Below are 24507 nucleotides of genomic sequence, written 5' to 3' on the forward strand. Positions count from 1 at the left end.
ACAGCTTTCAGAGAGTTAAATGGGTGGCTTGCAGCTAAAAGAGAAATCTGGGAAGTACAATCTGAGACCAAAATTTTCACTTTGAAGCATCACCACCCAAATGCTGTTTAATCCATAAATAGCAAGGTGATATGAACCCACAGCCATTCTTCTACTAAAGTGAGATCCAGTAAAAGTCCTCTGACTTGAGAGAATTACAAGACTGAGATCTAAGAAAGTGATTTGTGGCTCATATTGGACAATTATCTAGCACTAGTCCCAGAGAATTCACACAGTGCTTTCTGAAAGGGTCACACAGCTCAAATGGATTCTTAGTGAAATCAGTTATTTTCTAATTGTAGAGGTAATTAAATTGTAAAGAGAGACCTGGTGGCACTGGAAACAGTATTTACACTCATTAGATACATCCTTGTTATTACAAGAGCTGTTGAACTCCTTTAGGCTGGCTGAACCCCTCTACACCTCTCTAATCCAGGTGTCTTCCAGTATCTGTGGAGAATATGTGCCTAGAGGAAACAAGATAACTTCAAGGCATGTTTTTGTGACAGATGTCTCTCTTAGAGATAAGTATACATCTGCTTCCTTCAGGCAGTGAATAAAGCAATAGATATTGGGATACTCTTTTCTCTGCTCCTGACATTAGCAATGGGAAGGTATATATAGTTAGGTGGCCCTTTTGCTACAGCTTACATTCAATATACAGGAATTAAATCACTGAAAAAACAAAACCAAGAAAAAAAATAAAAGAAACATAAAACAAATCAAAATTAAAAAACAAGACAAAAAACTTTCAAAAATATCCTAATGTAAAGAAATGCAGTATTCTCTTCCATAAAGAGAAGAGAAACATTGTCCAATGAAAACAGTACTAGCTCACCTAGCAGCCACCATTACATTATTCATTAAAATGTCAGTGTATTCTTCACTAAATATAAGTGTTTAGAACATTTAAATAGTACCTGTAAACAGAATGACTTTTCTATGAAAAAAATTAAAGTTGAAAGATCATATAGTTTTACCACTGTTTCATCCAAATATGCATATTCTATATTATATTTGCTACTAGTTATAGATGAATGTGTGAACTAAGATGGTAAAGAATTCAGTACTGAGTAAAAATATTTTTAGCCCAGCATGTGTCATATATCTCGTATCTTTAAGTTGCTATTAATAAAGTGTTCCTATATGAAACAAAAAAGGCATTGGCAAGGATTGAAAAAATGTAATTTTTTGTCATTTACACTTTGAAAACAAATTCATTGATAATAGCAGAAAGTTTTCCTGCTCATGAATACTTCAGATTATTAACATCCCTTAAAAATGCCTATATTTGAAAATAAATCCTTGGATAATGCATGCCATCAGACAATTGACTCCTTTAGGCAGCCATGGCAAAATTAGAGTTAAAAGAAGGGGGAAATCAGAGATAGGTGAAGACAGGTTTAGTGGAAATCTTTTCCTTGTGTTACTTATACAGATGTGTATATACATGTAATAATAAAATTAAAATAAATTAATAAATAAATATTAACCCATAGTTCTGTGAAAAATGGGTGCTGGGTTAGTTTTGCCTTTTTGTGTTGATAATGAAGTTCCAATGTTGTAACATATGACCCCTTCACTGAGTGCAACTGAAGTTTTGTGGTTTGCATTTACTGTGTTAACCTGGTGAACTTATGATTACTAAAAAAAAAAAAAATATAAAAAAAAAAGACAGATTGGCACCCTGCTGGGTGTCACTCTATCTATGTCTCATTTATTCTCTCAGGCTACACATGCCAGTACATTAACAGAGTGCATTCAGCTACCTGCAAATGAGTCAATTTCCCCTCTGCTGCCTGCTGCCCACTGCCACTGAAGACCACAGAGACTTGATCTTGCTAATAACCAGACCTGTGGGTAATTCTGGAGGCAGAACACAGTCCATCCAGCTCACTGCTTGGCAGCTATTCTGACTTAGCAGTGTGACATTAGCTAAAACTTATTTTTGTCAGCTCACCAAGAAAATATCACTAGGTGAAGGCATACATATGGTTACATTTTTAAATTGACTTCTGAAAAATGTTCTCAGGATATTTGGAAAAATGCCTGTTTTAAAGACAGAACTGAAGTTCAGTACAGAAAATAGGTTTTCTGCATACAATATACAAGTGCTACAGGTGAACTTGAATATGATGCTTTTGAAAAAGTGGTTACAGGATCAAAAAATGATATCTAAGAGCTGCCATTCAAAACATGCCAGCAGACAGTCTTCAGTTCTTAGCAATTCAAAGGGAGATATAAGGCTGAGTAGGAAAACATGTAGGGAATAAAACTGAATGACAATTATATAAAGCCAGTCAGATCAATTTACAGATGAAATTATCAGCAACAAATATTTTTAGATCTGTAGTCATTAAAAAATGTACATATTTTTCCAAGACTGTTTAATTGTCTTAACAAGCTCTGAAAGCTTGCCAAAAAATTGAGAACTCTCACATTGTTCATGTTACTGTCCAAGAACATTCAGGCAATTACAGCTCTTGCAGATGTCATGATGTCAGATTTGTGGGCAATGACAACCCATGTGATTTTTCTGCTGCCTTCACAAACATCAACTGATCAATGTGCAGTATTAATCTCCAAAAGTTACTGTGCCTATATAAAAGCATGCAGTAATAAATTAAACAGCAACAGCAATACTTAGAGGCCAAAGAATGGCACTGCAATACACCTGGAGTCCAAGATCCAGTTTCAAAGCTTAGGAAAGTCACATGAGAAATCTAGAAATCACATCTGTGTTAGACACAATGTTTATAAATCTATAAAAAGTTATTAAAAATAAGTCTAGATCTGCAATACATGCATACATCAAAACTGTTTAAGACAGAAGTACAGATATTTTTATATTTTTTATGATCTTGATTACAGAAATTTTTCCCCAGTATATTTCTTTTGAATTGATCATAAGATTAAGAGCATCTAACTCCATTGTCAAATATTTCAACTTATGACTATTGTGTTTTCAACATTTTTTTAAAAAACTAGAAAAGTTGAGAATGTAAAGTATATAATTCTAACTTCATCTACAGTCAAATCACTGCTGTTTGAGTATTTCTTCTGAGAAATTGTGCCCTACTCAGGCCAGGACACAATTTACACTATGACAGTTGCTTCAGTAATTCTCTTCCCCTTGTCAGTTCTGCCTGGTGTGAATCTACAGTGTTTGAAGCATGTAACCCTCATGCATGAAGAGCAGGCCACCTCTCTTTTGTGTGCTATGAACCATAATTTTGAGAAATGTGGTAGATTCTTGAAAAGACAAGAATCTTGGTTGGAAACAGAATCTCATTTCCTCTTTCTTTGGCACCATTTTTGGTTATTTATTAATTCTAAAGGAAGAGTAACATAGGAGAAAAGCAATAAATGTGAGGCACTAAACACTGCCTTCTTTTTCTTCTAAAGTTAAATAGTGGCCAAGCTTGTGAAAATGACGAGGTGTAATGACACGAGTTTGCAAAACTCCCTTTCTGAAGTAAATAAAGAGTGTTACTTAGCTTGCAGATACTATTATTACTAATTAACAGTGATAATATTCAAAATTATATTGAGTTGTATGAATGTCACCCAAAGTTTTTAGAAGTCCATAAATTAATGATACAAAATGACTACTCCATCAGTATTTTAAGAAATTATTTCCTGTTTTGACTTAGTCTTGGTAATTTAATCACAGTTACATCAGAAGAAAAACAAAATGTCATAACGTGGGCTAAAATGGGAATATCTTCCAAATCCATAAACTTATTACTTAAATGTTTTTATCCTTTGCAATGATGTACAGCATTAATATTAGTAGAAAAGAGTAACCTCCATGACAATTTTATAGTTTTCAAGAATATACTGTTTCCCAGAACCATAGAGCATTTTCAGATGTTTAATATTATCCAAGCAATAAACCACAGAAGCAGGTCCCTTCAGAATAAACTGTCTTTATGAAGCAAATGCAGTAAAACATGTGGTAAATTATATAAAAGCAGTAGAGAAGTGTCCTGATACAAACTAAAATGCTAGATGTTTTAATAACATCAAAGATTTTATCAGTGGTTTATTAATTTTAAATGACATAACCATAAACTTGTTCATAAAAAGGAAAATATATGTGGCAATTATGTGCCCTGAGCCAAAACTCCTGTGCAATGCACTGTGCCCTCAAGTGAAACAAAGCAGTTATGTACATTAGGCATTGCATTGCCAGCTCTTTCTGTGAAGTGGATGCATTCATGGTCACTTAATCCAGCCTTTTCATTTTGGAAAAAAAAATAAACAAACAAAAAAACACCCTCAAAATGTGACAATGCTTGGTTTAATTTCTGCCTGTGCTTCCAGTCTCTATGGGCCTGTTCTACATTAATTTGCCTAACCTTTTTTTTTTGTTTGTTTGTTTGGTTGGTTTTTTTTTTTTTTGGCTTAATGGTCTGCATCGAGAACCTCCTGTGCCAACAAATTCTGCAAGATCATCACCCATTAAAATGTGTTTTTATAGGTTTTAAGCAAACATCATGGAAGAAAGATTTTCTCATTTTTCTTATTTAGGTTTCTTGAAAGCTTTTTGTTTTGCAGTTCATGGTAGACATTTATATTGATATCGACTGACTCACCAAAGACAATAATCTGTATGAAATTAAATTGTCTAGCTATTATTTAGATGCAACTGTTTTTTCTGCACTACTCTATAAATCAATTGCATATCTGCATATGCAATTTAGCACAGAAGGTAGATCCAGTTAAATTGGAAATTAAATAGGAAAACAGAGAAATTAGAAAGTCTCACTAGGGAAGAAGATATAAACAATAAATTAATAATATCATAAATGAGCTTCCAAATGTGCATCTGCTCTGCTGCAAATACAAACACTTGTAACACATATTTCGGTTCAGTATTTTGTACCTGATTTAGAAGCAGTAAAATTCAGGAATTTATATTAAAGTACCTGTGGAGATCATGTCACAAACTTTAAGATAATGCAATAATTACATTCTATTCTTGGCTGCAGAAAGCACAAAAAAAAAGAGAGGGTTTATACATGTGGCTTCACTGGCATTAAAAGAAAACCTTTTCAAAACTGCTATCATCCTACTGATTTAGAATGGTAAATCAGTTAAAGCAATAAACACACAGCCACTGTATATGTTGAGGTTGTTTCCTGTGCATGTGCAATAGGCCCATCCACTTCAGACTGCATATATAGGTAACCAATAGTTACCTAATAGGGTGTTTGTTTTTGCTGCTTTTAATTTCAGATACTGATGGTTTTTTTTTACCAATAGTAGCTAGTGAACAGAAAAGTATGAGTAAACTTGGGGTGAGAGCAAGCAAGGAAGGCTTTCAGGGCCAGAAATTACACTTTTAAATGGACTCTGAAACAATTTAAGAGGCAGTTTGAGAAATAGATGAACATACAAGGATAATTTTCTTATGTGGGGAAGATCTCATCTCAACTGTCTTGTCCATTTCTGCCCCCTTCCATTCCCAACACTGATCTCTTTGCTTTCTCTCCTTCCTTTCAGCAATCTTCTTTCAGCTGGCAATTCACAAGGTTAATTTTAACTGTAGCAGTCAGTGATGCTTGGGCATCTTATTCCCTATTTGGTGTTCCTATCAGAGAGGTACCAGGAATTTATAGGTTTTTTTGCATTTGACATGCCCTGATATTTCTTTCTTTGGTTGCTGCTCCTTGAGATAGGTGAAAAGCCAGACAGCAGGAAATCCCCAGAGAACTGGAAGTTGCAACAGTTAAGCTCAGAAGTACAATAAAGATATTATCACTAATGGTATCAAGGCCCTGTCAGATAGAGTCTTTGATATGTTGATCTTCAGAGAAGTTTTGGAATGTAAAAGGACAGAAGTCAGACCAGTAAAGAAAGAAAAATATGTTATGAATAGACAGCTTTGAAAAAAGGATGCAGAGATAGTAAGACTTCATCCTGTAATGAATGAGTCACTGAATAAATAAAAACAAGACTGAAAACTCCTTAAAAACTCAGAGAAAGTTTTTCAAACTCCTCTCTCTGTATAACATTTGAAAGAAGGGAAATTTAAAATTACAACACACCTATATTGAAAGTGCTAAGAGACGGCTTTTGTAAAAGAACCTCTATGAAACTGTGAGAATTACAAAACCATCTTCATTTATGCCCCTGCAGTTACATGTGAAAATACCATGCACACAGATGCACAGCAATATCCACCTTTCATCAGTTTATTGAGATAGAGCCTATTTGACACAGAAGTTATTTAATAAAAAAAAAAAGTTATTTGAATTACAGAAATCAAGCTTGTGAGGAATCAGGAGTTGGCAGCTCTTTAAAGTTCATCTTATGCAGAGTGCAGTAAGGAAGGAACAAGGGACAATGCAAATGAGATCAGTGACTAATTTTCCCAGTGGTGGAACTCCTACACATTTTAACTGCAGATCAGTAAGAAGAGATACCCATGTTAAATAATGTCAGTGGAGAGGAAAAAATCAAACTGGCTTCAGAAGCAGTCGTGGGAATATACAAACTAAAGGGAGCAAGCAGGTAAGAGGGAAAGCAGAGCTGCTCGTGTAAATCAAAAACAGGAGATAGAGACACAGAGGAGTCAGTGTCCCCAGTAATGAGAGACTAATTTTCACCTATTTAGGTTGTCTTATTATGACAGCAATAATTATTGAGTCCTTCCACCACTTCTTTTCATTTTTAATATCCAGTAAACTTTTCTCTCTGTGTATACGTGTGTGTTTAGTTACTATTTCATAGAAATATACATTTTCCCCTTAATATATAACTTTTCTATGTTTAACAATAAAAATATTTAAATTTAATACCAGTCTTGAGCCGTGATAGCATAAAATATATTGCACCAGCTGATACAGCATGCCCCTGGATCAGTTTTGGGTCAACAATCATCTATTTTCTGGTCAAAAACATTAGCAGCAAAACTGAAGCTGCTTTTCAAGGTTGGGACTATTTCTTGATGTTTGACCTAATTAGGCCTTCATTTAAGAAAATCTGATCAAAATGGCCACAATTACAGAGCAGGAGTATATTGAGAATGGATAGTGCCTGTGTCTCCTCCATGAAATGCTTTGTTAGCCACTAACACCAACACTGAAGACAGCATAAGAAAACCTTTGTTCAATGTAGATTGACTATATTTAAAGAAGTGAGAAGGACCCGGATTGAACATTCCTATAAAGGTGAATGATGAGCATTCCTCCTGAATAAATGCTTTTATTTTGGGAAATGCTTGCTTCCTTAATTCCTTCTCCTTGCTGCAGAAATGAGATACAAATCCATTTTATTATCACAAGTATCACAGGGGGTCACATAAAGTTCTCACCAGTCCTGTTTGGGGAAATGTGAGTAGCCCAGTGTGCATCTGGCTAGAGCTCTTCATATTTCATTGAACAAGCATAATGTGCACAGCTAAAAGGAATTTTTACTCAGTAAGTGATGCTCCTCTTTTAATTGCTCTTGAAACAGCACTGATAGATCCCTGTGAGTTTAGCCTCCTGTGTTAAACAAACCCTTGCTGCAGCAATCCAGTACACTTAAAATTAGCTTAATAAAGCCCCTTTGTTATATTGTCCTACAGATAGAAATACTGTCCTGCAAAATGACAGATGGTTTTGAGTTGCAAAACTCAAAAGAATTTAGTGACTATGTTAAGGCAATCTTCGTTTGCACACCTGCAGTTATGTGCAAAAAAATTCACAAACATATATACACAACGTCTATCATTTGTCTACCTATCATCAATTTATTTTTCCAATTATGATGGTAAACACAAATTGTCAAAAATAAGTTCAGTCCTCTGATCAGATGACCAACAATGCACCATGCATCTTTAGTACGTGCTTAAGAAACTCCTTTGCAAATTGCCCGGCATTATACACAAAGTAATGTAGTCCTAGAATGTAGGTTAAGAAAACCCAAGCCTTCTAATGATTCACCTCCTACTTCACCCCTCACCGCTTTGCTTTGCCAGTCAGCAAAGTGCCGTTTTCCAGGGTGCTGTCAGTCACATCAAAGTGACATCAGCAAACACTCCATTATTACTATAAATGTAAATTGTAAAATTGTACAATGGTTTGGGTTGGACGGGGCCTTAAATATCATCCAATTCCAACCCCACTGGATGGGCAGGGCACCTTCTGCTGGACACGTTCCTCAGAGCCCCATCCAACCTGTCCTTGAACACTTCAGGAATGGGACACCTACAACTCTGGGCAGCCTGTTACAGTGTGTCAACACTCTCACGGCAAAGAATTTATTCCTAAAATTTAACCTAAACCCGTCATGTTTCTGTTTGAAGTCATTCTCTCTTGTCTGGTCACTACACGCGCCTGCAAAAAGCGCCTCGCCATATTTCTGGTAGCCTCTTTCCTATACTGGGATGAATAAATCATGCCCTGGCGTAGCTTAAGGCAATGTCCTCTCATGCAGTCCCTGCTTAGTTGCCGGGGAAGAAGAGGGAGAAGGAAAAGGAGAGGAAGGAAAAGGAGGAGAAGAGGCACCTGGCCACACCCTCTCCGCAGGCAGGTGCAGACACACGGAGCTGGGGACACCCCTGCACACCCCCCGCCGCCATCCCGGCCCGTGGGCCCGGCGCCGGAGTGGGGCGGGCGGCGCGGGGTCTCATGGGAACTGTAGTTCTCTGTGCTCCTGCCGGCGCGCCGCGGGGCGATGAGAGGTCCCGGCGTGCTTCGCGGGCAGCGCCGGGCGGCGGGCCCGGGGCGGAAGCAGGCGGACTACACTTCCCGAGGTGCTCCGCGGGCGCCTCGGGCCGGGCGGGCGGCGGGCCCGCGCGGCGGTTGAATGCGGGCGGGCGGAGCGGCGCGATGGAGCTGTCGGCGCTCGTCAGGAAGCTCGGTAATGGCTCCTCTCCCTCCCGGCCCCGCCGCTGCGGGGCTGCGGGCAGGAGCGGCGAGCGGCCCGATGCTGCTCCGCCCCTGCCCGGCCTCTGCCGCCCCTCGCCGCTCTTTTCCCTGCTGCTCGTCCACTCCGCTCCCCGCGGCAGGCGTGGAGGGGGCGGCGGCGCTCCCCCCAGGGGGGACATGCTTCCATAAGGGAATGCCAAAGGCTTCCCCTCCAGACACGGTGCCTTTCGATTCGGTGGGCTTGGGTAGAGTTTTGTCTGGTCGGTGAGTCCGACGCAGCTTTCCGTAACTACAACATACTCTGCTAGAGGTTCCGGCACCAGGTTACAAGAGTAGAGACGCATTTGGTCCCGGATTTTATCTGTGTATCTTATAACGTCTCACCGCTTTATAACAATGCAAACACATTTGATTAGCTTGTTGTTGGTGAGTGTGATCATATTTGTCTTACTGGTAGGCATAATGCTGGCACTTATAATCCGGCTTTTTTTCACTACGTCTCTGGCAGTATTCTGTTTCTCCAAATAAGAAAAAAGTTATGTTAATTTTATGGGTTTCTTAATCTTTTTTTTTTTCTTTTTTTGGGCAGGTCATGAACTGGCAGAGATAAGAGAGCGATCTTTGAAGACTCTTCTGTTAAAACTAGACCACAACTTGATTTCCTATGCTGATCTGGTCCACGAAAAAGCACTTTTTCGTAACCTTTTGGAGTGGTTCAATTTCCCAGTCGTACCAATAAAAGAGGAAGTATTAAATTTTGTGAACAGTTTGATCAAGGTATGACATAGTAACATTCATTTATTTTTAAACTATTTGCTTTTAGATTGCTGAAGCTAAGTAAAGCTGGATGTTGCTTGACTTTGTAGCTCCATGAAACGAGATTTTTAGAGTGTTTTATAAAGACAGGAATAATAAAGCCACTATGCATAGACCGAAGTTAAAACAATTGCAGCGACTTCAGATGGGCCAGAGAGCTGAGAAAAAGAATTTTTCCTGAGTTTCTGCTTTTTCTCTGCTTCTTCAGTTTCTCATTTAGTGCTTCATTTTTAACTTGGAAAATGATTTGCAGCTAAGCATTTTCATTGTACCTGGAAAGTAAAGATTTGAACATCGGTGCAAATAATTTGAGGAAGTGTCAGAAACTTCAGATACCTTGGATTTTTACATTCTTATGTTTTAATCTCTAAACTGCAACTATGCACAGTTAAAAAACCCATCCTCGATGCTAACAGAGGGATGTCATGGTTTAACCCCAACTGGCAGCCAAGCCCCACGCAGCCACTGGCTCACACCCCACCAGTGGGACTGTGGAGTGGGATTGGTAAAAGGGAGAAGACTCATGGGTTGAGACAAAGGCAGTTTCCCAGGAAAAGCAAAAGCTGCTTGCATGAACAAAGCAAAACAAGGGATTAATTCACTGCTTCCCATGGGCAGGCAGGTGTTCAGCCTTCTCCAGGAGGGCACCCTCACATGTTATGGTGACGTGGGAAGACAAATGTCATTGCTCCATATGTCTCCCCCTTCCTCTTAATTTCACCCCCTTAATAGACTGTGCATGCTGTTGAAACTAGATGATCTTTAAGGTTCCTTCCTTTTTGTAATTCTGTGATATGGAATATCCCTCTTGTCAGCTGGGGTCACCTGTCCTGGCTGTGTCTCTTCCCAGCTTCCCATGTACTGCCAGATCCCTTGCCAGAAAAGCAGAAAAGCCTTTGGTTCTGTGTAAGCCCTGCTTAGCAGTAACAAAAATATCTGTTTATTATCAACCCTCTGTTCAGCACAAATCCAAAACACTTCCTGCTGCCAGCCACTTGGAAGAAAATGAACTCTACCTCAGCACAATGGTGTAAATGAATAATGGCAAAATATAACTTATTTCAATTCTTCTTCCCTCTGCTGCTCTCTGTTCCCTGCCCCCATCCAGAGACCTTAAGACTCTTCAAACTAACTTTCTCAATTATTTATCTTAATGCAGCATCCACCTGCTGCCCAGAACATGATTGGAATTGGTGCAGTGGAATTCTTCTCTCAACTTCGCTCCGATGTGGAACCAAACTTGCAGGCCATAATTGATGGGATTGTGGATGGACTGTTCTTTCTTCCTTCTGAACTCCCTTCTAGTTCTTCAGTATGTTATCAGGCTCAGTCTCAGCCTTCAGTAGATCAACCAGGTAAACTGCATATTTTGAACTGTAATTTATTTTGTATTGAAATAAAGCAAATGAAAAGGCTATGAGAAGCTGATGTTTTCAGGCATAGTAGGCAAATTATTCCTGAGAGATCAGTGAAGTGTGTGCTAATCAGATTCTGCCAGACACAGTGTGACCTTAGCTAAATCACCTGGTGGCATTCCTGTAATGGCATTCCCTTTCCATTTCCTCAGTGTATACTGTCTGTTTTCTATAATGTACAAAGAGCATGACACAACTTCCAAGAACAGCTTTATGGCAGCAAGTGAGTAGCAACTTCAAACAAATCTGTAATTTAGCCAGTATGCTTTGCTGCTGTTCTTTTCATAGTAGGATTTAGCTTGGAAAGCAATTCAAATCCTATGAGAAAAAAAAGAGGAAAAGAAAAAAAGCAGTGGTTGATCCTAATAGAATGATTTTTGAAGCTACAGTATAGCTTCAGTTGTATGCACAATCTACTTAGTTTTGGATAAGCATTTGTCATAGAAGAATACATAAGCTTTCTTTAAAATGTCACAGTATGTGTAAAGTGCTATTGCTTGCATCTGTTACCTAGTTCATTATCTGTCTGTTACAATGATGTACATTTCCTCCAAGATGTAGTCTAACCCATTTGGTTCTCCTCTTCTGCCTTAAGAATTTTAGAACAGAGTTTGGAGGAGAAAAGTGCATATCATATTGCATTATCTCCTGCTTATTGTGGGAAAGACACTGCTGTTACACAATGCATGTAGTAGTAATGACCTCACCTCTGTCACTTACAGAGATAAAAGTAATTTTTTGGTGGTTTCTGCCTCCTCTCTAATGTTTGAAGAGTTAGTTGAATTTAGAATTATGTGCCTGGTGATTAATTTTTAATCTCTTTTTCCTTCCTATGCCCAAATAGGGCCAGATTTTTACTTAATGTTTCTACTCTGTGGAGAAGAATAATCTTCTACATGTGCATTCTTAAATTATATCTTTCTGAAACTACTCAGTTGAAGATATTTATACTGTAAATTGTATGCATATGGGGATGGAATAATCCTGATGCTTCTTAACAGGAGTGTTGTATTTTTCTTTCTGTTTCAATTTCAGTTACTGGAAAAAATTGTAAACTAATAACCTGGCATTATCTGGTTTGATCCTTTGAACCAAATATTATTTCTGGAGAGATTGCTTTTAGTGCTAATAAGTCTTGTGTATATTTTTATACAGTATGCATATGAATGACATGTAGCAATATACATATATACAAGAGGGTGACTTTTCAGGTGACCTAAGAAGACAGCAGTGTGGTAGAAAAGCATTTTAAGTAATAAATTTAAAAAGTTAATTTTATTGCTGCAGAGGTAGATTAAAGGAAAACCATTTGTTTGGCTGCCAGTCCTCCATCAGGCAATACATTTTCTGTAATTGTTTTTACTGTTGTTTGTATGGTATATGAGTTAGTGTAAAAAATGGAGAAAAATGTGCCCTTTACAATTGCAGAATATAATTATAAAAAACCCCAAAACATTGACATACTCTTTTTACTCGTTTTCCTGATCATCTGAGACTATTTTAACCTATTAAGGAAACGGGTTTAAAACTCAGGGGCAAGAGGGAGGTAGTTAAGGAAGAGTATGAAAAAAAATTGAGTTTTTCTCTTCTGTGTGTGCATTTTTTAAACTTCCCTTTTTTTTTTTTTTTTTTAGTTCTGCCTCAAGAGGAATTATTCACTGGATATTTTTGTCAAAGTAGAAGTCATCTGCCGCAGTTAGAAATATCTCCCAAAAGAACAGTTGGTATGTGTAGATATAAAAGAATATGTTAATTACAGAAAGAGCTTTGAGTTGTAATTCAGATGGAATTCCATTACAAATGTGGATAGCAAAATTGGCTCTTCTTTTTCCTTTTGTTGTTCTGTGAAATCCAACACCACAGAAGCTGCAATTATAATGCTTATAAAAATGATGTTCATCTTAATAGATATTTCCCTTTTCTAGTAAATAGTGTAGCTCTTTGGAATATCTAAAGTACATTAGAAGGTGCTGCAATTTAAAAAATTATTTAAATTGCCAGTGTTTTCCAGATGATCTGTTTCATAATCAGAAGTACTATATATATATCATAAGTACCTTTTATTTCAACAAAACTTAGTCTGAAGTACCTTTCTACTTTTTAGAAAACTGGTTTGATGCTAGAGGAATCTTTGCTTTGTATTGAAACGAAAACCAGTGTTATGCTTTGTTTTTTTTTTATTTTTTTATTTTCTTTTAATTATATGAAGTGTTTCACTGACAGGCACAGGTCAATAATATTTTGGCAGGTCTTTGTCTATACCAGTATGCTAGTAGCCATTCACAGGAGAGTGTCTTATTTAAAATACACTGTGGTGCTGAGATCTAGATTTTGTTATATGACTTTGCAGTTACCATAGGTAAATCACCAGTTGAGTTTTTAGTAGAGTATCAGCTATCAAAGGAATTGCACAATAGTAATTACAAACTTTTAAGTTAAAAATAGTTTTAAAGTTGTTTTTTTTTCATTACAAAATTGTTATGTGCCATAATTTTGTAAGACGGTACATTGTTTATAAGTTTTTTACTTTGCTTTGGGTGTATACAATATAATATTTTTATAAAATATATTTCAAGACATATGCTCTTTTTTTTGCAGTGAAATGCTTGAAATTTTCCACATTTCCTTGGCTAACTCTGACTTCAACAGATAGACATGTTCTTTCATCAAATGAAAGGTGCAGTAATGGAAACATTACAATTTCCTTGTAGCTTTTATTTTTCAGGAATAGTGACTGTAAATTTCTGTCCTTCTGCATCATGAGGTTGTTCCTGTAAATAATCCAATGGGCTAATTTTGGATAAATGGTCATAAAAACTGGGCTGAAGCTGGGCAGTGTCACTCACATTTTTTGTGTTTAAATCTGACTGTCTGGGGTCTTTTGTTCATGGCACTTCAGTTTGTGCTTTAAATTTCTTACGTGGATCAAAGATTTCTTTCAGCTAATAATACTAGAACAAGCTGGAATAAAATCATTATTTACTTTACCCCAGGACCAGTTGGTCCCTACTTTCAGTAGTAGTTTAATTAAGTTTAGGCCAATAAGTTTAGGTACAGGGTCTTATCTATGTATTGAATCATTCCAGCTGTCTTTCTGCAGTGACTTTCTTTTTTTCTTTAATTTAGAAAAAGTGTTTGGAGTGCCCCAAGGGAGAATTCTGTAGTTGAGATTCCTTATGAGTTGTCACAGAGCTCGGATAGATTTCTAGCATTTTTTGTGTGTGTTTGTTTTTTCCTTTTGAAAATCTCTGAAGCTGGAGAACCTGTTCAATATTTTATTTCCTTTATGCTGGAGTATAGAAAAGGAACACAGATTTATAACACTGGACATATTTGAGTTTTTACAGTGATTTCAGAAACAGTGGTTTCTGAATGAATTGGAAAAATTGAAGTAGACTATCCTAAAGATTCTTTTAATTTACTAATATTCATCTTAGAAAACAGCTAATAAATTTCTCCCTTTATGGAATTTCTGCTTGTGTAATGCAAGTGCATTTAAGTTTCACATGAACCTTAGTAATAAAAGAAACTTTCTTACTGGTATGAGTTATATTACTTGCTGTATACCACTAAGATAATCACTAGCTTCACAGAGAATTTCCAGTAGTTCTTACTTTAATTTCAGACTCAAAATCAATAGTTATTTCTGTTTTTGGAACCAAATTTTACTTGTGGGAATTGAGATTGTTCTTTATTGTATATAGGATTCATATAGCTAAGGAATAATTCAACTGAAAAAATGATATGACAATAGAAGTACAGAGATTTTTTTTTCCCCTTTAGATTCTTCAGTGCTGTGATTATAACTTTCTTGTAAAGACTTGTTCAGGCTAATAACTACTGGTTGGTTTTCTTTTCATTTTATTACATATTTAAATATGAACTTGTAGCTCTTTGAGAAGTAACAACCAAAGTTTAATTTGGAGTACATGTGAACTTCTTCAGGATGTGATTATGCAAGATTTTCCTGCAGAGATCTTCCTTCAAAGGCCAAAGATTGTACAGGCAAGAATTCACATAAAGTTTAAAGTTTTTATTGTTATAAGCTTTGCAAAGGATGAATTGATGCAAATGATTCAATTTGTTTTGAAACAAAATAGTTGAACAGAAATACCTTTATGCTAACTCCATGTGCATAGGAAAGGAGACACTGGCTATATATTGTAGTTTTAAAGTTTTTTGCTTGTTACAGTGTATATTGCTAATCAGTAATAAAGTGTTTTCTGAAGTAATACTTTCTCTTCTGGACAAGATCAATTTGTGTGGCTGTTGTCTGCACACCCTCTAATAGGCTCCCATAATGAAAGTAGTGACTTTATTGGAAATACAATGTGAAACTTGGCTTTTTCTTTAGGCCTGATAGTCTTGCATATAGTAGTAAAACAGTAGTTGAGCCTATTTATTCTTTGCTGTGATTTTGTAAAATACTTGGAAACACTTTTGAACTATAATTAGTGTAATACCTGCTGGTGTGGTTGTTCATAGAGGTGATTAATGTTCAGATCTTAGTGTTGGTGGTTTTGTCTTTGCAGAGCCTTTTGTCTCTTCTAAACCTGGCTTTTGGAGGAGATGGAAAACACCAGTTGGCTTTGCAGGCTGTGTCATGCTTGCAACAGCTCTGTGTCTTTTTGAGAAGTAGGCTTAACTTCCATAGAGATCCAAGTTTTGCTTCCTCAGAGCAAGGTAGATGTTTTTTAAGTATTTCAGATACTGTTGTTTTTACTACAGGTAACATGGTCTAAAATGACAGAAAAAAAAACAAAAGCAGAACCTTACAGCAAATGTTATCTCATGAAATTGTTTTGTTAAAAGGGATGGTGTTCAATACTATTAATGCTAATTAAAAAACTTTGAGTACTTGCACTGTTTTAAACTACTTATTAAGTTTTACTTTCCTGTGATTCTCCATTCATCAACTTCTCCCGGTATCCAATTGTTTGTAAGTCAGCAGGGGAGGGATATTTAACTAAAACTGAATTAAATCTGTGAAATAAAAATGAGCAAAGTTTCAGAAAGGCTCTCAAGCTATTAGTACTTAATACTAATTTCATGAGTTATGTGAACTTTGGTTTGTTTTTTTTTTATGCTGATGGCAAAAAATAGTTTAATCATTGTTTTGAATTTTGCAGTCATGAAGGCTGCTTCACAATGTTATTAATGATTAAATGTTGTAGCTTTATTAGTGTAGATTACTTGTAATGGTCTTCTTGTTTCCATTTTGTCAGCTGAATTGAATCAAAATTTTGTTTCTGTAAATTGGTAGTCTGGTTCTCTTCATAATATTGCCACTATATTTGGTGTCTTAATCAATGGTACATTCAAGTTATAACATCAGCAAGTCCAATAGCCTTACCCAGACACTATTTTTAAAATTCAAGATTTATGATTCAGCTGGAATCTTCAGTAGTTTTTGCCTTGGAATTTGGTTTCCAAACCCTGCTGCTTGCCAGTGATCAGTTAGTTGCACTGGGTCAGCAGTATTTATGTGGTGGCTTTTTTCCATATCTTACCTTAGTTACTTTTACTGTTCACTATGTAGTATCTTTCAGAATAATGGATGCTTCTAAGGAATACACATATTCTTTGTGTTATCTAAAGGCACAGCTTCCCAGAATTCATCTATGTCTTACTGTCAAGAAGCAAGAGGTGCTCCTCATTCTCAGAATCCCTCACCTGGAAGTAGTAGTCCTCGGCCCTCTGTAATCGGACGGACAGTTCAGCGTCCTAGAGGAGATGGTCAAGATTGGGATGCAGTATCTTCTAGGTGAATGAAACAGCAAATAACTTACACTTCAGTTAAAAACATTTTAGTTCAGGGTTATTTTATCAGCTCCTTGTCGGTGTGTGGATTGATGCAATGGCTTTGGTAACTTGTGAAGATTCAAACCATGTTTATGAATTAAACCATTCTTAAAATGGTCTTCAAAATATATAAAATCATTGCCATATTTTTTACCCAACCACCATTTTAAATAAAGTCTCTTTCTATCATTTGTTATTGCTTGTGCATGTATTTGTAAGACACACAAAAGCATTTATTCAGTCTATTTCTGGAAAGTCAGGGATTTTTCTTTTTTTCAGCAGATGACCTCATAAGTTCTTTATGTGGAATGGCCATCCCGTAGGTAACAGTATATAGTGTTGTCAAAAATGCTATGCTGCATAAAGATTTCTATTGAAGTCTTTAAAATTTGTTGTTAAATGTGACAACAAATTTCAGTCCTATAATATGTAAATATTTGCCTCTTATATGAAATTATTAATTGTCTGTGTACCCTCAAAATGTGGAATTTTTTGTGTGTGGTTTTGTTGCTCGTCTTGACACAGCTGAAACACTTAAAGCTGCTGTTCAAGTACCAATGTCTTCTAGTATGTGGGATTTTAAAAGTCCTTGTAAATCTGTACTGTTTTCATTGTTGGTTGTTCTTTTGAGTCTCAGTGATGTATGGGCTTAGTGATTGAGTACCTCCTAGGTATTCAAATAGTCTGTGATGAGAATAGCTCGATTGTAAATACCTCTTGACAGTCGTATTAAAAAGTTATTCTTATTTAAGTCTAATATATTAATTTTTTAACATGTAACTAATATGGCACTGTCAATGAATTCCAGGCTTTATGCCTTCTAGGCCCTGGCCATTTCCCAAAGCTGGACAGTTAATAGTTTTATAGCAGCTGGTGTATATTGTGCAAGAGAGAGCTATGGCCTGGTTGTCAGTCTAGAAATTAAAACTGCATCAGAATAAGTACCATATAGTAATAATTCAACAGTGATGAGACTTCTAGAAACCAGTGAGTGCTAATAGGGTGATTTTATGAGCTGTTCATGACTGCACACCTTTATCCCCTTGCATCCTGTGTGCTGCAGTAGACCTGCTCACTGCCCATGAATCTCATTTCTTACAAAAGTATAATTTAGCCCAGAACTAGCATAAAGAACAACATGATGTTGGGTAGAAGATATGATGGAGGGAAATGACAGTTGTGTTGCTCTGGTATTTCTGATTTTGATAAGGAAGAGCTGCTTTTAGTGAATCTTGTCTTTTTCTACATAATTGTAATGTAAATTTGTTTATTGCTATTCTATATGTAACTCTTCTTTTCCTTCTTCTTTAATCTTGAGACTCTTCAATCTATCTGTTTGTCTGTTTCAAATTCTGCCTGGAAACTTAACCTTTCCTCTTCTGAATTGTTTTTATGGTTGATACCTCTTCTTCCTTTTCCTCTGGTAAGTGCAGCCAAGCCCCAACTACATGTTGGTGAACTCTTCTATTTCACTTGTAGTTTTCTGTTGACTTCTTAATCAGTTGGCATTTAACTTCTTACAGACATCTTTTGCATTTAATTAGACAGTGGAATGTAACACAGTCATGACACAATTCAGTTTCTTCAGCTTGTTCAGTAATACAAAAGGGAACCAAAAAAACCCAGTCATGAGTCATACAGGTTTTTTAACTAAATCAAGATTGCTGAACATTGTTTGAGATAACAAAGCTTAAAAAATATGTTCTGATTTTTATTAATTATGATGTTCACGGTGGAATTAGATTATTACTGAAAACAGTTGAAAACTAATACAGTTATAAACTATTTATTGTTTATAATATATGAACCATATACACTATATTTAATTATATATTCATATATTATAGATAAAATATTTAATAATTAAAAATATGTCTATAATTTAATAGCACTCTGTATACTTTCTAGTATATTCTTGATTACACTTAAGGCTTTTTTGGATAAAGGAATACTTCCTGTTTTACAGTGGACAAGGTAGTCCTAAGGAGTAAATGTAGCTCATGCTTCTTAATTTTCACTGTTCATTAAAAAAAAAAAAAAAATCCAAATCAACTGATATTTCTCATGCAATGTTGTATTCATTGCAGGTGTATTTCTTCCAGTACACAGTGCTAAGTGATTTTGAAGATGATTGCCAAAACATTAGGCATTCACTTGTGATGCTACCTGTTCTGACATTTAAAAAAATAAACAAACAGAATCCCCCTCTTCCTGCAACACTGGTAGATAGCAGAGAGATTGGGATGGGAGGAAGGATTTGCTTATGAAGGGAGTCATGAAAATACTTGATGCTATTTTTAACATCTGTACATATGTGTTTTCTCTATGCAAGAATTAACTATGTTTATTTTTTAAAAATTTTTGTTTGCTTTTAAGTGGGAACAGTACTCAAGCAAATGCAAACTCCAGAATCTCTCTGCATTCCCCATTTGAAATAGGACATATTGACCTACCAGATATTGAAAATGAGGACACTTTGGAGTTACAGATGAAGCAGCTTAGCCTTCCTCAGTTCTGTGTTTCCATCTTGGAAAATGCAATACCTCTTCTAAGAACAGGTGAGAAAGTTTTGGGTTAAGTGTTTAACATACGTATCTTTCCCATCCTTAATACAGGATACTCTTGAGAAGTTGATTGATGAGGTGAGTTCCTCAAAAAAATAAAGCACAGATGATTACTGATGTACTGTGGCTAGTTGCAGCAGATATTTTCTAGGGACTTTGTTTGAATCTTCTGATTGATTTCTGGAATTGCTGCAGAAGTTTTAAGTGCTTTTTTACTGACAATGGCAGGAAGTGAGTGTATGGTAGAAAAATGGTGTGGTAGAATAAAATGTCTTTCAGGAAGATGAAAAAATAACTGGTCTTAACCAAAGCTGTTCTCAAAAGGATCCATTTAAGCACAATTTTCCTCCTGTTGAAGAAATAATAAAAATTCTGGTGAAAGGCTTGTTTTCATTTTTACAAATGCAGTAACAAATGGTGTAAGGAACATAAGTAATAATAGCCTAATTTCGAATTTTAATTTATAAAGTTTCTAAACTGCAAAGCCCTGTTGGAGGACAACCTTTTTTGCTCCTAGGTAGTCTAAAATGGTATTTAGTTGTAAAATATAATGTCATTCAAAACACGTATTGGTAAATGTGATCAGGGTTTCAAATATAAGAGCTGGAAATGTGCATCTATCTATGACTAGGATACTAAAAGTTAGAGGCTTCAACTTATAAAAATTCTATGAAATATGTATGAAAATTATTCCTTTTTCTTTTTTGTTATAAACCAACTAAAATGAATTAAAGTTTTGATTTTCCCTTTCAGAATAGTGGTATTTAAATATTAATTATTCACAAGCATAATCATGACTTCTAGCATCTTTTATTTATAATGTAAAACTGCAGAAAATGTATTTTCTATCTTTTCCATTTCTAGTGCCTGTCACTTCAAATCTGCAGAGTTAAAAGACAGTTTTTCTACATTTCAAGGTTCTTTCTTTCAATCTTATCATAGAATGAAAATAGTTTTACTTTCTGAAAAGGTGGACCTCTCTTTGTTTATCTTCTCCTTAAGTTTTTTTACACTTTTTAAACTCTCCTTGGTGATATTTCTTCATTTTTCCACTGTGCTGTAATGAGCCACAGATTGTAAGCAAAGTTATATTTTTATCCTGTTCCTGTTGATCTGAAAGCCTGTGATCTGAAAGCACACTGTGAGACAGTGTGATATTGTGAGACAGTAACACACAGTTACTCATGTGGTTATATTTTGGGTTTTTATCTTTAGTAAAATCAACAGGCATTTTTATGAACATTATTTTCAACTTATATGGTATATTGTAACTTTTATTCTAGATGTTTAAATCACTGGGTAAAGGGAAAAAAGGTAAGCTTATTGTAAAATTTGCTGCCTTTTACTTTGCAATATGATGTGTATTTTAGTTAAGCTTAAATTCTGTTCAATGTGGAGATGTTAATTGGCATTGTTCTTCCTTTGTGGTGACCTACCTTGTGAGCAAAGTCACTGCAGAAATCAATAGTGGTGTGGGCTTGTTTTGGGGTTTTTTTTCGTTTTTTGTTTTGTTAAGATGGAGAACTTTATTCAGTTAAATTGACCTAACATCAATGGAAAACAGAACTTCTGTGAGATAGGCAAAAGCAAGCTTCCAAAAAGGCCTTGTGCAATTCTGTCATTTCTCACCCAAAGTAGATCACTGAAGCTGCAAATTGCAGAAGCTGTGGTCATTATCACTACATCTCTAGTGACATACAGAGATAAAAATTTTTTCCTCAACTGTATCAGCAAGGCTTCTGCAGTGTGTAAAATTTACAAGAGATAGAAAAATACACAAAGAAATTAATGTTTAATTATAACAAACAAGTAGAGCTTTATCTTTTTTAAGCAGATTTTGTTTGAGGATTTTGAAAGATGCAGAATTTTTATCTTAGTTAAAAGATACATTGAAAATTCAATTATGTTGTGTGAAATCCATCTATGATTTAAAATAGAAACATACCATCAACAAGTAACTAAGCCAACAGTTGCACTACATTGAATATTTAAGGGAAACTGTCACCGTATGGTTCCTTAAGATGTCAGACAGTTTTGGCATCCTCACTTGTGTGAGGTTGAAAATATTTGGTTTGGTTCCAGATATTCTGCCTTGTTCTTCGTAAAACCTTCTAACTTCTCTGTTTTCTCATTATCTGGGGACATAGAAGGAGGTTTATATTTGTAGTAAATGTGGGCTGTAGATTTCTAAGCTCAGGCCAAGTTTCTTTGTGGCCACATATTCAAGTTCAAAATTGCACAGAGGATAAAAGTCACTAATAGACCAAATTAGCCTTATTATTAAGAGACACCCAGAAGAAGAAATGAAAATTAATATATACCAGCCTAAAAACAAAGGCGAAACTGTTATGGAGAACAATGCATGTAGCTTAAGTGGGTATGCATCTCTTTGTCTTTTAAAAGTTCTCAAACAGAATAATCTGTGAAGAAAGGCACTCCTATACTAAAAATGCAGATTAATGGGAATGAGTATTGTATGCAGAAGATTTATAACATAGCTGTCTGGATGGGAGAAATTTATTTATTTATTTATATGACTTTATTATGAAATTTTAAAAAGTTCAGGGATCAGATTTACAACTGTAGTAAAGTTCATGATTATTTTCTTAAATAATTTTGCAATAGGTTCTAAGGAAATTCAGATTTTTTTCTGAGTATACAATTGCTTTAATCTATTATGACTTTAGCTGGTTATTGCCCTCTCTGATTCAGAGCTATTACTCGTTGAGGACAGTTAGCATTAGTTTTGTAGAAGCATATAGAAAAATTGAAATACCAGAATTTTGTATGAGAAACAATTTCTTGTTTACAGTAGTGTCTTCTGAATATCAAAATTTTGTCTATATTTGAATTTATCCTCTCATTTGTGTTTGTAGGCAGTAGAAGAGTGACAATGGAAGTTCTTGAATTGCTTGTTGGAGACATGTCCCTTATTAGTGATGCTATTTCCGAAAATGTTTGGGAAGATGACAGCCTTTTTGCATTGGAATTGGTAAGATTCTTCAGGCTTTGATCAACCATATTGGTCTCCTTTTATAAGCTTCTGACATTTTCTGCAGTGATTCATATATCTAAGCTTCTGCTGAGCTGTGCTTTTGAACATTTTAAGTAGTTTATTGCTAGTTCTATTGAGGACACTTTTTAAACTGTAAATTCTTTTAGCAGTCAATACTTGCAGTTTTACCTCAAGAAAACAAGCAACCATTGAAAGAAATACATGTAGGGAGGGGAATCTGAGGGAGAAATACTGACTACAAATGTTGGATACTAATCTGATGTACATAACAACTTTCCATTTCTTTGCTCCTTATAAACAATCCGTTTAAAATTAGGGAGATAACTGTTAATATCCGAGACTGAAATTCGAAGATGCATACATGCCATCCATTTCCTACACAGGACCTGTAGTTCCCTGAACAAATTTCAGATATCCTAACAATGTTGCTTAGCTGCAAAAGAAAGGAGAAGCCTTTTAGGCCCAGCAGAGATCCAAAGCATTAAGGTGCCGTTGACTAAAAAAATTGCTGAGCACAGTTGAGAGTTGTTATATACATGAATTGTAAAATAAGTGAATAACAGATAAAATTATTATGACTTGCTTTTTTGAAGACAAGTGAAAGCTGAAGTATAAGCTGACATGGCTCAGGCATGTAACAAACATACCAGAGCTGCAGGCTGAAACTTGTCTAATGACTTGAATTAAATGTCTTAAATGCACCTGACTTGAATTAGAATTTGTGAAAATACCACTGAATAGGAAACAATGACAGCTGCAATACTAATTAATTAAAATACTGCTTTAGGCTTTCCTATTCTCTATTTTATAAATGTTAATATTTGTATTTATGGGACCTATTAATGAATGAGAATTTTTTTCTTTTAATTTAAACTGCCAGTCTGTGAAAGTGTATTGTAATTGATCAATGTCACATCAGTGCTGAAGATTCCTTGCAGAATATTTAATCTCAGAAACTTAATATCTCTTTGTCTACTTGTTTTATGATCTGGATCAGTATGTTTCATTGCCTGTAAATCTGTCAAAATACAGTAGAATATATCATATGTATACCATACTGATAATTATTAGTAGGATAATGTTTGTTTCCAGGCTACTAACAACCAAACGTCTGCAAATAAGGTGGGTAATGACATATAGTTGTATTGATTTTTAAAAATAAGGAATAGAAAGAAAAATGTTTTCTGTTTCCTTTGAGAATAAATCGGGGTAAAAAACTCTTTGATGTTTTCAAACTTACTGTGAATTGATTTGGAAAGGGTTTTTTGTTTTTTTGGTTTTTTTTAATTTTAAGGTAAAGCTTATTAGCAGATTCAAACCAGGATTAATATTTCCTTATTAAGACTGAACTTCAAAATAGATGAAATTTCAGAAGGTCTAAAGGATAGTGAGCAGAAATTAAGGTGGTGGGGGGAGAGACAAAAGTGGAAAAGAGGAAGAAAGGAGCAACCAGGAATAAATAGTTATTGAGCAATGTATTCAGAACTAATAGTGAAAGTAGACTTAGGTCTAAGACTAATGCCTAGGTGACAAACACAATACTATGTATTTTGCAGCATTTTGCAATTTTAGCTTATGTGGCATAATTGTGCTAATGATACTGCAGTTGGTGTGTAAACACTGTAAATACACAGTGATGTTTCATTTTTTTTCTAATTATTGTATTTCTGATTTTGTTTTCAGAAGGACAAATTGCTTCTGGTCTTGGGTTTGCTTGGAGAAACTATATTATATCACAAAAGCAATATAAGTGCAGAACAGCCCAAGGTGATGCTGGTGCATCACAGAATGGCATTTATTAGCATTTCACTCTTCACTGTTAGATTGCTCCAAATACTTCTCCCCGTAGAAAAGGTATGTCATCACTAATTATAAGTGATTGTCTCTTGGTTTTGCATTTTAGGAAGGCAGAAAGAGATCACTTCCTCAGGGATAAATACTGAAAAAATAGCCCCTTGGACAGAGAAATGAATCTGATGTACACTGGGTGATGA

The 24507-nt window shown here is 35.6% G+C and overlaps 1 protein-coding gene across 3 annotated transcripts in view; it reads left to right on the forward strand.

Moving 5' to 3' along the window:
* The first annotated feature begins 8772 nt into the window (after window positions 1-8772).
* The window catches only part of RTTN (rotatin), a 79591-nt gene continuing 63856 nt past the window's right edge, over window positions 8773-24507 (forward strand). For all 3 annotated transcript variants that reach the window (XM_079301480.1, XM_079301482.1, XM_079301481.1), the window contains exons 1-11: window positions 8773-8892; window positions 9490-9677; window positions 10876-11071; window positions 12766-12855; window positions 13730-13808; window positions 15022-15136; window positions 15664-15814; window positions 16730-16895; window positions 19310-19491; window positions 22374-22489; window positions 24197-24367. In XM_079301480.1, coding sequence (XP_079157606.1) covers window positions 8862-8892; window positions 9490-9677; window positions 10876-11071; window positions 12766-12855; window positions 13730-13808; window positions 15022-15136; window positions 15664-15814; window positions 16730-16895; window positions 19310-19491; window positions 22374-22489; window positions 24197-24367 — 1485 coding nt within the window. In that variant the 5' untranslated portion in view covers window positions 8773-8861. The remainder of the gene's footprint in view (window positions 8893-9489; window positions 9678-10875; window positions 11072-12765; window positions 12856-13729; window positions 13809-15021; window positions 15137-15663; window positions 15815-16729; window positions 16896-19309; window positions 19492-22373; window positions 22490-24196; window positions 24368-24507) is intronic.

Source organism: Erithacus rubecula (assembly GCF_903797595.1).
Source record: "Erithacus rubecula genome assembly, chromosome: 3".
Lineage (NCBI taxonomy): Eukaryota > Metazoa > Chordata > Aves > Passeriformes > Muscicapidae > Erithacus > Erithacus rubecula.